Source organism: Cynocephalus volans, chromosome 4, assembly GCF_027409185.1.
Source record: "Cynocephalus volans isolate mCynVol1 chromosome 4, mCynVol1.pri, whole genome shotgun sequence".
Lineage (NCBI taxonomy): Eukaryota > Metazoa > Chordata > Mammalia > Dermoptera > Cynocephalidae > Cynocephalus > Cynocephalus volans.
In genome coordinates, this window is record NC_084463.1 from 100,844,439 (window position 1) to 100,859,031 (window position 14,593).

Genomic DNA, 14,593 nt, shown 5'->3' on the forward strand with positions numbered 1-14,593 from the left:
TTTTTTTTTTTGTCTTTTTTTGTGACCTGCACTCAGCCAGTGAGTGCACCGGTCATTCCTATATAGGATCCGAACCCGCGGCGGGAGCATTGCCGCGCTCCCAGCGCCGCACTCTCCCGAGTGCGCCACGGGCTCGGCCCTATAGTCCATATTTCTATCAGCATTCTGCTCGCCACCACATAACCAGTCTCTAAGACATTCCAAACTTTCCTTCATCTCTTTGTCTTCTTCTGAGTCTTCCAAACTCCTCCAACCTTTGCCTAACACCCACCAAAGCTGCTTCCACATTTTCAAATATTTTTTATAAGTAACTTCTCTGGTACCAATTTTCTGTATTAGTCCGTTTTGTGTTGCTTATAACAGAATACATGGAACTGGGTGATTTATAAAGAAAATGAAATTAATTGCTTGCAGTTTCTGAGGCTGAGAAGTCCAAAGTCCATCTGGTGGTGACGACAGTGACCCAGGGGTCTCACATTGCAAGATGGTGGGAGCAGAGAGAGCAGAGAGTGATAGTCTCCTCCCTCTTCTTTTAAAGCCCCCAGAATCATGCCCCTGATCACCATTTTTAATCCATTCACCACTTCATGACCCTATTATCTAATCACCTCTTCAAGGCTCCACATTGCAATTACCATAATAGGATTTCCCACCCTCTTAACAGTTACAGTGGGGGGGCTAAGTTTCTAATACATAAAACTTGGGGACACAATTCAAGTTTCAGGGAGTTTTGGGGGGACATAATTCTATCCACTACGTTTTCTTACCAAGTTTTTTTTTATCAAGTTGAAGTTTATGTAATTAAGTCAGTCTTCCCTCACTGTCATTCTCTTGTACCCATAAATTTCATATACTCTTTATACTTTTTTCTACAAAGAACTGAGTAAATTGATTTCTTTGTTGCCCTGTTTTTGGGGTCAGGAGGATTGAATGGACATAGATATTGCCAGATTTTCTTTCACTTGGTAAAAGAATAAGGTTTCTCAGGTCTGTGATCATTTGCTAAATAGTATCATGGATAGTTATACCTAAAGTATTATTTGAGAATTCACATTCAATATGTACTCAAACAGCTAGCAGGTAAAGGCACCGAGGTCAACTATTTGTACTGTGCTTTATGTTTTCTAATTTGGTTTTGCACCCATTAGTCACTGTTTAAACCAACATTTAAGAAAATATCTTGCATGTCAGGTACTAAGATAACAAAGATGAAATGAGAGCCTTGCCCTCCAGAAATTTAGAGGGAAAGACAGAGAAGTAAATAAGCCATTATAATCGGTGCAATAAATGCTCCGAAAGAAAAAATGCAAGGTGCTATTGGAGTTTATAGAAATATTTTATTAGATAGGAGGAGGATGGGATTTAAGGAATCAGGGAATGAGTTAGGGAAGCTTTTTAAGGAGTTGTCAGAGAATGAATCCGAAAGGATAAGTGTCAGCTAGGCAAATTGCACTGGGAGCTGGGGAGGATATTCCAAGGAGATGCAATATCATTGTGTTCTTTGAACTTCATAACTATGTCCCCTTTTTATTATAGAGAGATTAATATTCTTGAGATCACAAAGCTGTTATAATGGGGGTAGTCACTACTAGAATTTCTAGGCTCAAATGCCATGCTTTCTATAAACATTAAATGCTGTGAATTATGGGAATAGGGAGATACGTGATATATAATAATACTTGCCCTGAAAGACCTCAAAACTTGTAGGCCTGATTTTATTCCATTTTCATAAGCTGTGCCCAGAAAGTAGCCAAACTTTTCCTATACCTCCCCCTTGAAAAAATTTTCAGTTTCTAAGCTAGCCAATAATAAACCTGGTATCCTTAGGAATCAAAAGATTATGCGTCTTGAACAGGCAAGCAGTTTAATAAATATTCCATGTCAGAAGCAAGCTATAAGATCATGGGGACAATTTCTGGATATTCCTGAGTAAGAACATTCCAGTTCTGATCTAATATTTTCAGAAGGTCTCCTTCAACCCCCACACTTTTCCCACCAGTTTTATTTAGTTCCTTCTTACAGCAGAATCAAGCCTGTGGGTGTTTTGCTATAGTTCTAGAATTCCCTGCAGAATCAGAAAACATTTGGAAAAGCTCTCTTTTCCCCAAGCCCATAGGACTATGAGTGTTTTTTGTTTGTTTGTTTGTTTGGTCTCTGGTAAAATTATTGTCTCTGGTAGAAACGGAGCTACTTTTTATTAAAGATTTTCTCTATATATAACAGGTTAGTCCTTAGCACTTTGCATGATTATTTCCCTTAATTTTCACAGTAATCTAGTCAAGTTAGTATACTATTATTTTAAGTCCATTTTACAGGTGAGGAAGCAGAGGAACAGAAAGATTATATGACCTGTCTCACCTAAGTGGCCTACCTAGAGTGCAAACACAGGTTGTTTAACTACTACCCTGTACTGCTATCCATACTTCACCTCTTAGTTTTTAAATTTTTGCCATCCTATCCCAATACCTTCCACTTTGACTGAGATTTGTTATGTCCTTGTAGTCATACTAAGACACTGGAATTATTGATAGGAGTCCTAGAGCAAACTACTTTTTTAGTGACTTTGTTTGCCCATAGGATACAAAGGAAGGTCTTTCTTAGGCTTACAGTACATACTAATCCTTTTACATATTTTGTGCTTCAGCTCATTTGGACCACCCAACTATTCTTAAATATACCTTGTGCTTTTCCATCTCTGAATATTTGTTCAGGTAGTTCTTTATTCTGAGATCTTCCCCACCTCTTTTCCATTGCCCTCATCTCTACTGAAATCAGAAATAAGCTGAATATACATTTTGGCTAGATGGCCAGATGTTAAAATCATTGAAGCCAAAACTGAATATCACCATTATAGGGTAAATTTCTGGGATACAAAAATAAATCTAAAATTTTATCCCCAAAACACTATCAAAGTTTGATATGGTGCCACATTTTCAGCTGCTAGGTTGTTTCTGTAGTCACTATACATACTACCCATTTTGTTTTCAGTTATTGTTGATAGGGAAACACATTTATTCTGCTCTCTTATTTTCTGTAAAATATGTTTTCCTTCATACTTTATACTCTTTATCTCTGGATCAAAGGTGATTTATTAATGGGTGTTGGAGTTTTTCCTGATGCATGAAATTTTGAGCCGACAAAGTTGGTATTGTGCTTTTAACTCACTGTCTCATGCTAATACACCAGAACTTCAAAAAGATTAGAATTGTGTAACCTTGTATTAATTAAATCTTAATGAACACTTGCTGTCTTAAAAAGGGAATAATACTTTTCCTGAAGTTATCTAATGTGCTCTGTCAATCTATTTCTCTGTTAACTTAGCTTTTTTAAGGTTTTAATTATTTTTATTCATAAAATTAATAGCTTTTATGGCCGTTGATTATTGCAGCATTTATTATATCTAGGATGTTTATCTATATTTGAAAGTGAGTATTCATATATTAATGCAGATGGACCTACCTTAAACAATTAATGTTATATTGATTTGATATGATGGTAATTTATACAGCTTCATGACCTTTTGATCATGCACAATTTCTGGCATACCAGAAATGATGGTATGGTAAGCATTCTGCTGATTTGGGTTGAATGTTAAGGCTAAAGCCTAACTTTGGTACATCTCTAAAATGCTACTAAACCTTATATAAACAAGACAATTACAGTTTTTCCCAATCATCCGTACTCCTATCCTATCAGGCTGTTGTCTAACAGATCAAAATTTTACAATTTGCTCCTTTCGTATACTTTTTCCCTAAACATACTACTTACAGTTCTAGCCTCATCTCTGTTCTGTTCCTTCTCAATTTAATTCAGCAACATTTGTGAAGCAGTTAAACCCTGAGTACTTTACACGATGTTTTTCTGCCATGTGAAATTTTAAAACTGCCTTTAAATCCCAACTCAGATGTCTCCTCCTAAAGACTTTTCCCAGCCTCCTGAGGAAGGCGTTCTTACATCTTTATTCTCATATCATTTTGTACTTCCTTGGTTTGTAACACTCATAACATTGTGACAGTAAGGCATTGTTTGAGTCTGTCTTGTCAGCCAAATTGTGAGCTCCTTGAATAAAAAAATTATATATTGTTCATTCCTGTGTCCCGAAAGAGCCTGAGATAGTGCCTCAGTAAACAGGTACTTGGTACAGTGGAGTTACATCACATGTGCAGTTAACTTATAGGACTTCTACACTGCATGCCTAACTGAAAGAGACATAATTGAAATAATAAGGCAGTTTCACCTGCTGTTCTACTCAGTAGGTGTATGCCTAAAATTGGGCACAAGATAAGAGGTGTGAATTTGTTGTTCCTTCAGTCGGTATCTGTTCCCACATTGTTCTCAACGTAAACATCTCACCAGGCTTGCGTGTGTTTCTCCTGTTGAAGATATTTTTCATAACATCACATCTTAAATACAAGTCAGCCACTTTCACTGGTACTCATTCCAATGATGGTGGAAAAGCTAGCTGTGTTGGACTTGAGAGGTGATGTGGTGTGTTGATCTCCAGCATAGTGCTTTTCTAAGGAATTATCAAGAGTAATTTTGACTAGACTGACTTTCACTATATATTATGCACTGACTTTGGAACCTAACCTTTTATGAAAACTAGGAATATACAGTTTTACTAAATGAACGATTTTTCCTTTCTCTGAGTTTCTATAGTACTTTATGTTTATGACTCAAATGATATTTTTGTTGCTTATTTCATAGTTGTTTGTTCATGTCTTATTTCACCAGTTGGAAAGCAGGGATAATACTTCTTTGTATTTGGCTTACCGCCTTTCATATATTCATTTATAGAATGAATAGACATTTTAATATGCTTTCATGGTGCTGATGTCTTAAGTGAGGAATAACCCAGAAGCCATGTCCTCTAACTCATCATCTAATGGTCATCCACCTTGATACCGTTTGCTAAATTTTCCCTCTCAATTATCGCGTTTCTTTTTCCCATAGCTCTTTCGACGTGTAGCAGCAGCTTTGCCTGGAATGGAAAGCACACAGGACAGAAGCAGAGAGGACAGTATCCTTTTTGTTTCTTCAGAAAAGTTTAATGTTAACACTGGTATTTAGATCCCCACTTGGTTGGCTAAGGAATATCGTGCCATTACCTTTTATAGCCAGGAATTGATGGCACAGGGGCATAGAAACTCAGAGGTTTTCTATAGCAAATGAGGTCTAGTTATTTACAGCCTGTTGCTCACTACAATCAGCGAAAGGGTTTTTATTTGTTTGCTTGCTTTTTCATGATCAGGAAGCTCTTAGAATCCCAGTCCCCTGCTTCTTCATTTTGATTCCCATTGGCTTTAGGCATTTTCCCCACGAGATATCATTTTTCTTTTCCTGTTTTTTTTCTAACAATTGAGCTTTTTACTTGGCACAGGCAAGAAATAACTCAGAATGGAGCTTTATTGTGGACTCTACCTTCAGAAACAGGACGTAATGAAGCACATCTGATATTATTTCCAAGGATTTTGAATTTTGTTTTCATTGTTTGTATTTAACTCCTAGTATTTTTCCATATACAGACATTTTTTTATTAAGCCATAGAGTTCATAGCATTTTATATTCAGCGACTTCCACACTTCTAAATGTTTTCTATTTTCCATGCTTTTATTTCTTTTTCCTTTTCTTTCTTTCTTTCTTTTCTTTTCTTTTTTTTTTGGCAGTTGGCCAGTAAGGGGCCAAGCCTTTATTACTTTTAATGTCATAATGTGTTTTACTCAGTTGAGTTGAAGTCGTCATTTATTAAATTTTCCCTGTTGTTGGGACTGTCTTGTAGGCTATTTTCAGGTTTTTATTAGAGATAATTCTTTAAGGAACATCATCTTAATATGGTTTCTTGCTCCTGTAGAATAATTATCTTAAGATTGCTTCTTGTGAATAGAACTTGTACCTCATTCTGACCCTTGCTTTGTAATTATAAGCAAGTTTATTTCATTTGAACACCTTGTATAGTAAGTTAGCTATATAGAAAAATAGTGACTGTAATCTGTGAATCCAAATAGGAATATGAGGGGCTTGCTAGAGACGTCAGTGTACAGCAAAATTGGAATTGTATTTTCTTGTTTACAGCTCCTTAACTTTTGTTTCAGTGATTGACATAAAACTGGAAAAGCCTCAGGAGCAACCAGTCAGTGAAGGAGGCTGTTCCTGCTAATGCCCCATGGTATCTTCAACCCTTCTTCAGAAGCTCACTGCTTTGGCCCCCTTACTCTTTCATTGACTGCAGTGTGAATATTGGCTTGAACCTTTTCCCTTCAGTAATAACATATTGCAATTCATCATTGCTGCCTGTCTCGTGGAGATGATCTATTAGCTTCACAAGCACAAAAAAAGTCAGTGTCTTCATTATTTATATTTTACAAAAAGCCAAAAGATTCCAGCATATTCCAGTGATAACTTTAAATATTAGATACATTTTCTTAACATTTTTTCCTTTTTTAATGTTATGATAATGTACTTCAAAATGATGGAACTCTCAACAGTATGAGTATGGCTTGGTTAAGGAACAATATGTTCACAGTAGCACTTGCCTACCTACTTGATCTCTCCCTCCTTTTCTCACCTCTCCCTTATCCCCATCCCTATTGTTACCCTCCCTCCCTTAAAACAAACAAAAGGAGGCAAAGCAGCAGTCAGACCAAGCCCACTGGAAGTATCCTTCACTTTTACAGATACCACTTTCTGTAGGCCATGGGGCTAAGATGCCCAAAATTATTCTTGAGCACTGATATAAATTACTTAGACCTTCTTTGAGGTCAAAACTCAGCTATTATGGTGGGCAGTGCTTGAATGAGAAAAGGGTTCTGGTTCATCTTCAAAATAAGTCCTAATGAACATTCTGAATACAAGTAGAGGAACATAAAATGTATTTCTGACCGAAACAAATGACCCTTTCACGTGTGCTTTATTAGACTCCGGGAGAAAAGAAAAACCAGGTACTTTAGAACAGATTTTTAATATTTAACTCTTCATGATAAAATTGTATAGTTCTAATGAACTGTTTCTCCCAAAATTTTTAAATTGTCAAGATAGGGTTATTCTGTTTGTTTAAAAAGAAAAAGAGCCTTTTTAAGCAATAGAATTCACTTTTTCTTTCTTTTTCAAAAATGCTATGCAGGCAAGGCAGTATAAAAGTCTAATTTCTTTAAGAAGAGCCAGTGGAAGAATTTAAATTTGGTACCATGATCAAAACTACTGTAACTAGTGGAAATAATGATATCTAAAGCTTACCAACAGAAGAACCCTCAGCAGAACAGCAAATACTTTGCTCTGGACGTTTGAGGTCAAATTGAGGATGGAAACAGCTTTCTTGTAAGCCCCTGGAGGCAGATCAGAAAAAGCATACATAGAAGAGGGAAAGAAGAGAATGGAAATAAAACTCAATATTATGCAGATTTATGCCTTATTTTTTAACATTTTTTAAATGTTGGGTCTTTCAGGCTGGTTTTGCTTTTTATTAGATCTGTATAGTTTGGCTAATTAACTAGTGATTTAGTTTTATATTTAAGCTACAATTAATCTTTTTTCTTTGGTGATATTTATTTCTCTGCCTTTTTTAAAAAAACTACTTCAGTTTTTAGATGTTTTGTTGAATCTGTTTAGAGCTTCATCACCATGGCAATATGTACTTCCCTTAAAACACTGCAAACAAACATACTAGGAGTGCACCATTTTAATCTTTACTAGTTATTGTGAGATTGCTGTGTAAGTTAATAAACACATTTGTAAATACATTGTTTGCAGGAAGAACATTTCTGAGTTACAGCTCAGGAAAAGCCTGCTGAATTTATGTTGTTAGCATTACTTAACACAGTATAAAGATGAAAAGACAACAAAAATATCTTCATACTTCCTTATCCCCTCATTGCAACAAAACCTTTAACTGGGAGAACCTTATTCCCCTCTCTTTCTTCTTCCTCCTCCACTTCCCAGTTATTGTCATCTTGTAATATTCAGAGAGCACCTGGATTATGGACCTGAGTAGAGAAATGCTTTCAGATAATCATTAGCCCACATACCAGTAACTTATACTCAAAGATGGGATGGAGTTGTAAAGTGCTTTTATAATACAATATTGTTGTTAAAGGCAAGGGTTCACTCTTTTGTTTTATTTTGACATGGCATGTCCTAAAATAAATATCAATTAAATATGGCAAATGGGTCATATTCTTTATTTGGAAGAAGTTGTGATTTCTGACAAGGGGGTGATTGTCTTCCTACACTGTTGCATTTGATTCTTTTTATGTATCTTTAAGAAAGTTATGCTGCTTTTAATATTGGTCTTTTTATTTGGGTTGGGGTTCTTCAACTGAAGCAGTGAAGTGTGTTCATAGTGCAGATTTTTTTCTAATAAACACAATTTTGCTGCTAAAGCTATATAAATAAAACACAAAAGAAAACAATTATTGACTTGGTTTCCCATTCCTGCAAAGGTGGTGAATTAGCATGTGCTTCTTACTGCCTCCATAGAAGAATTACAAAGGGACCATGGAGTCCAGAAAAATAACAAAACAACAACAAATGTGAGAGATCCCTGGGGGGTCAGAAGACTTTTCAGTTATTGGAAGTGGGAGAGAGTAGCTGCAACTTGAAAGACAGGGCCCTGGTAGAGGTAGTAATAGGATAGATTAAGAAAAGTAGTTTAAAGTTCTGCTTTTGCCTCTTCACTCCTAATCAAACCTTGCGTTGGGACGGGGGCCAGCAAACTAGGGCCCTCTCACCAAATCCAGCTTGCTACCTGTTTTTAAAATTAAGTCTTATTGGAACTGAACCGTACTTTCTCACTACAAAGGAAGAGTTTAGTAGTTGCAACAGACCTTGTGCCCAACAAGCCAAAAAAATTTACTATATGGCCCTTTGCAGAAAAAAGGGCAACCCCGGCATCAGGACAAACATAGCTGACCCCCTTGCTGGAGAAATTAAGGCCACAGGCTAGAATACTCAATGCAGGTGTTTACAGGGGTAATATCAGGGCAGTGCAAAAGCCCTGATAAGGAGTTGATGAAAATAAAGATAAGGCCCTGAAATGAGATGTAGCTTTGGGGGGATGATACCAAATGGGTGCAATTACATGTAGTCTTGTGGTTCCTAGAAATCTTCACCCCAAGGTTTGTCCCCTCCCCTCCTTGACAGTCTGGTCTTTGGCCCTTGTCCAGTTTACCTTCACAGACTAGTAGCCTATACACCAGGGAGAATTTGAACTCACAAGCCAGTGTAGTGGATACCTGAAAACTGCCTCAAAAGAAAAAATGAGTATCATCTGTCTGCCATTCACAGCAGTATGGATGAGCCTGTAGGAAATTGTTAAGTGAAATAAGCCAGACACAGAGAAATACCACATGTCCTCATTAAGTGGGAACTAAAAAATCAACTATAAAGAACAACCGCTATAATATGCTGAACTTTCAGAAGGTGAGATCAGAACTGTGGTTACTATAGGTGGGAAAGGGAGGGGGATTAGCAAGAAATTGGTTAATTGACACAATGATTACATTTTTGTAATGATGAATATACTAATTATTTTAATTTGATCACATTGTACACAAGTATTGGTATGCAACTCTGTACCCCACAAATATGTATAATCAATTGTTTCAATAAAAATTTTTTAAAAATTAGAAAAAGTGAATACCATCTGAAGCAGAAATACTTCCAGAAAGACAACCAGTGATTTAAAGATGACATAATAAGTATCAAGGAGATAAGCTATTAGCAATATGGGACAAGAATAAAACATCATAAGATAACCAAAATAAGTGAGAAAATGTAATAGTTGAAATAAGGAACACATAGAAGGGATAAATGGGAGAATGGATTCCGTTGAGTGAATTAGTGAGTTGGAACATTAAACTGAGGAACTCATTTCTTAGAAAGCAGAGAAACAAGAAAGATAAGGAGGATAATAGTTTGAAGTGACAACATCCAGTAGCAATTCCAGAAAGACTAAACAGGAAGAATTCAAATACTAAAAGAATTCTGAACATGGTATGTATAATAGGCATCGGCATATCTTCTGAATGCAGCTTCTGAAATGGCTCCTGATCCCTGCCTCCTGGTATTCAGGCCTTTGTATTATTCCCTTCCCTTGAGTATAGGCTTGACATAGTGACTTGCTTCTAAGGAATGGAATACAGCAAAAGTTATGAGATGTCACTTCAAAGATTAGGTTATGAAAGACTATATCTTCTGTGTTGTTCACACCATCTCTCTAACGCTTTTCTCTTGCCTCTCTATGAAGCAACCTGCCATGTTTTATGCTGCCTTTGGAAAAGCCCATGTAATAAGGAGCTGAGGGTGGCCTCCAGCCAGCAACCGATGAGGAACTGAGATCCTCAGTAAAACAGCTCTCAAGAAACTGAATGAAAAAAAACGATGGATGAGAAAATATTTGCAAATCTATTTGATAAAGAGCTGATATTCAAAATATATGAAGAACTCTCATAATTTGGTAGGAAAACAATCCAATAAAAGCAGGTAAAAGATTTAACCAGACACTTCACCGAAGAATATAGACAAATGGCCGAAAAAAAAAAAGAAAAGATGCTCAACGTCATTGTTCTCTAGGGAAATGTAAATTAAAACCACAATGAGATTCCACTGTACACACATTAGAAGAGCTTAAATTAAAAAGACTAACTATACCAACTATTGGTGAGGATGGGAATAATGAACTCTCATGTACTGTTATGTGATTTTGGAAAAACAGTATGACAATTTCTCACAAAGTTAAATATGTACTTATCATACAACCCATCCATTCCATGCCTAAGTATTTACCCATAAGGAATGAAAGCATGTGTCCATATGAAGACTTGTACACAGATGTACACAATAGCAGCTTTATTTCTATTGGCTAAGAACTGGAAACAACACAAATGCCCATTAAAAGTTGAGTTTATAAACATGGTACATTCATACTATGGGACACTGCTCAGAAATAAAAGGAATGAACCATTGATACCCACAACAACATCGATGAGTCAGGAGAACTATCCTTAGTGAAAAAAGTTGGGCAAAAAGTACGTATTTTATGATTCCATTTATAAGAACTTCTAAGATATACAAACTATAGTGACAGCCGATCACTGGATGCTTGAGGATGCAGGAGATTCTAGGAAGAGTGGGAAAAGGATTACAAAAGGACATGGAGAAATTTTGGGGGGTTATGGGTATATTTATTACTTGATTGCAGTGGTATAGTTTCATAGGTGTGTACATATGTCAAAAGCTATCAAGTTGTACACTATAGATACACTAAATATGTGTAATTTTATTGTATGTCAATTGTATCTTGGTAAAGCTGTTAAAGAATATATAACTAACAAGCTCATAGAGGAGGGAAAATTGAATAATAAAACAACTCATCTGAAGACCATAAATAAGAAATTGACATCCAAACACTACTGATTCTTCCAATTCACATACATGGCATATTTCTCTTTTTATATAGGTCCTCCTCTAATTTTTCCTAGCATCTCAATAATATTTGCTGGGGTCTTAAGCAAATTTGTAAACTTATACCTAAATAGTTTGTTTCTTTTTATGGTAATTAAAGGGACTTGTGTTTTGTGCTTGTTTTTAGTTTCAGTTTCCAGTTGCTTGCTACTGGTGTAGACATACAATTGATTGCTGCATATTGACTTAAACTTGCTCAACTCATTTATTAGTTCTAGTAGTTTTTAGTTAATTCCTCAGTGTTTTTTTACATAAACAATCATCTCATCAGCATATCTTCCTTTCCAAACCTTATGCTTTCTATTTTTTATTTTTTTCTTGCCTTATTGTATTGGCTAAGACCTCCAGTACAGTGCTGAACAGAAGTGATGAAAGCAGGTTATCTTTCCTGTGTTCTTAGGGGATGACGTTCAGCATTTCAGCACTTATTAACAGCACTTAATGTGTTAGCTCAGTGTGTGTTTAGTAGATTTAATGAGATATAATTTACATAGCATATAATTCACCCTTTTAAAGTATACAATGTAATAGTTTTTGGTATATTTAAAGAGTTGTGCAATCATCACCACTAAATTTTAGAACATTTTCATCACTCAAAAATGAAACCCTGTACCCATTTGTAGTCACTCCACATTTTCAACCAACCCATGCCAACCACCACCCCCAACCCTAGACAACCACTAATTTATTTTTGGTCATTATTCTGGACATTTTATGTAGAGGGAAATCATGTGATACTGATATATGGCCTTTTATGACTGGCTTCTTTCACTTAGTATAATGTTTTCAAGGTTCATCCGTGTTGTAACATGCATCCGTACTTCACTCCTTTTTATTGTATGGATATACCACATGTTCGTTTATCCCTCAGTTGGTGTATATTTGTTTCCACTTTTTAGCTATTATGACTAATGCTGCTATGAACATTTGCTTATAAGTTTTGTGTGAACATACGATTTTATTTTTCTTGGGCATTTACCTAGGATGGGAGTTGCTAGGTCATATATAACACTGTTTTGTTTTTATGATAGACTTTTTTTTTTAGTACTATTTTAGATTTACAGAAAAATTGAGGAGAGAGTTCCCATATACCCCACACCCAGTTTCCCCTATTAAGAAATCTTTCATTAGTAAGGTACATTTGTTAAAATTACTGAACCAAGGGCCAGCCCCATGGCTCACTCGGGAGAGTGTGGCGCTGGTAGCACCGAGGCTGCAGGTTTGGATCCTGTATAGGGATGGCCAGTGCGCTCACTAGCTTAGCGTGGTGCAGGCAACACCAAGCCAAGGATTGCGGTCCCCTTACCGGTCAAAAAAAAAAAAAAAATTACTGAACCAATATTGATACATTTTATTAATAAAAATTCTTACTTTATTTAGATTCCCTTAGTTTTTAATTTCATATCTTTTTTCTGTTGTAGGACCTTATCCAGGGTACCACACTACATTTAGTCATATGTCTCCGTAGTCTCCTTGGGCTGTTAATAGTTTCTCAGATTTTTCATTGTTTTTGATGACCTTCCTGGTTTAGAGTAGTGCTGGTCAAGTATTTTGTAGGATACTCCTCTATTGAAATTGATGGCTGTTTTCTCATAGACTGAGGCTATAGGTTTTTGGGAGGAAGACCACAGAGGTAAAGTGCCATTTTCATCACATTTTGTCAAGGGTACATACTGTTAACATGATTTATCACCTGGCTTGTTGACCTTCTTCACCTGGCTAAAGTAGTGTTTGTCAGGTTTATCCATTATAAAGTTCTCTCCTCTCCACCTCCAGCCTTTCCATATGCATTCTTTGAAGGAAATCCCTGCGTGCAGCCCACACTTAAGGAGTGGGGATTTATGCTTCTCCTTAAGGGGGTAATATCTGCATAAATTATTTGGGATTTTGCAAGGGAGATTTGTCTCTTCTTCTTCATCTATTTATTTTTTCAATATCAGCATGGACTCATGGATATTTATTTTATACTTTGGTTTATAATACAATACAGTATTGTTCTGGCTTTGGCCATTGAGAACTCTTTCAGTTGGCTCTTTTGTGCTTTTGACATACCCCCATCAATGTGGATTTGTTTTATTTTTCTTTTGTTTTTGAGCACTTCCTTACTTTATGGCACCACAGGATGCTCCAAGCTCATCTTGTTATTTCCTTACCCAGTTCTAGAATCAGCCATTTCTCCAAGGATCCCTGGCTTCTTTAATTGGAAAATTGACATTAGAAATTTTGTATTAAAAAACAATGTGTGCGTGCTTATTTCTACTGGGGTGTTTCTTCTAGGCCCTCTCAGCTGACAGAAGTAGAAGATACATGTGTGTGTACTAACATGGTGTATACCCATATCTGTAAATATTTCTATATGTAGCCATCTGTCTATTAAGGTAACGATGAATTCATACCGATGTCTCCAACCCTAATCCATTACCACACGGATCATTCCAGCCTCCTCCACTCGCTTTTCTGTGAATTCCCGCTCTACCAACAAGAAACCTGGACCCCAGTTGCTCTAGGGATTCTTTTTTTTTTTTTTTTTTTTAAAGAAATTAGCTTTCTTTATTATTATTTTTTTTTTTTTCTTTTTTTCGTGACCGGCACTCAGCCAGTGAGTGCACCGGCCATTCCTATGTAGGATCCGAACCCGCGGCCACTGGGAGCGTCACCGCGCTCCCAGCGCCGCACCCTCCCGAGTGCGCCACAGGCTCGGCCCTGCTCTAGGGATTCTGATGTGCATCTTTGACTTAGTTTGTACTTAATATTGTACCACTTCACATAAGGTACAGGAAACTTACAACAGTATAGTTCTATCTTCACACCCGTCCTCCCTGTCCTCTGCTATTTTTTGTGATTCATTCACCATTTTGCATATACTTATCAATAATGAATTCTCATTGTTAAATATTCCGTTTTATAAATGTACCAATGGATTCATCTTTCTAGAATTTGAGTTGTTTACAGTGCTACTATGAACACTTGTGTACCTATTTTTTGGTAAATATAAGTACACATTGCTGTTGGATGTACCCTAGGAATAGAATTGATTAGTTATAAGGTATGCATATGTTTGGCTTTACTGATCAATTCCAAAGAAATTGTACCAGTTTACACTCGTTCCAGCAGTGTATGAGATTTCTAGTTGTTT

General features: G+C 36.4%; 1 protein-coding gene across 5 annotated transcripts in view; it reads left to right on the forward strand.

The window, feature by feature from the left end:
- Nucleotides 1-14,593, forward strand: part of RAB6A (RAB6A, member RAS oncogene family) — a 105,649-nt gene that overhangs the window by 79,983 nt on the left and 11,073 nt on the right. For 2 of the 5 annotated variants that reach the window (XM_063092783.1, XM_063092782.1), the window contains exons 7-8: nt 4,954-5,020; nt 6,093-8,405. The exons of the other annotated variants lie outside the window; for them this stretch is intronic. In XM_063092783.1, coding sequence (XP_062948853.1) covers nt 4,954-5,020; nt 6,093-6,157 — 132 coding nt within the window. In that variant the 3' untranslated portion in view covers nt 6,158-8,405. Of the gene's footprint in view, nt 1-4,953; nt 5,021-6,092; nt 8,406-14,593 lie in introns of those variants that run through there. 5 annotated transcript variants of the gene reach the window in all.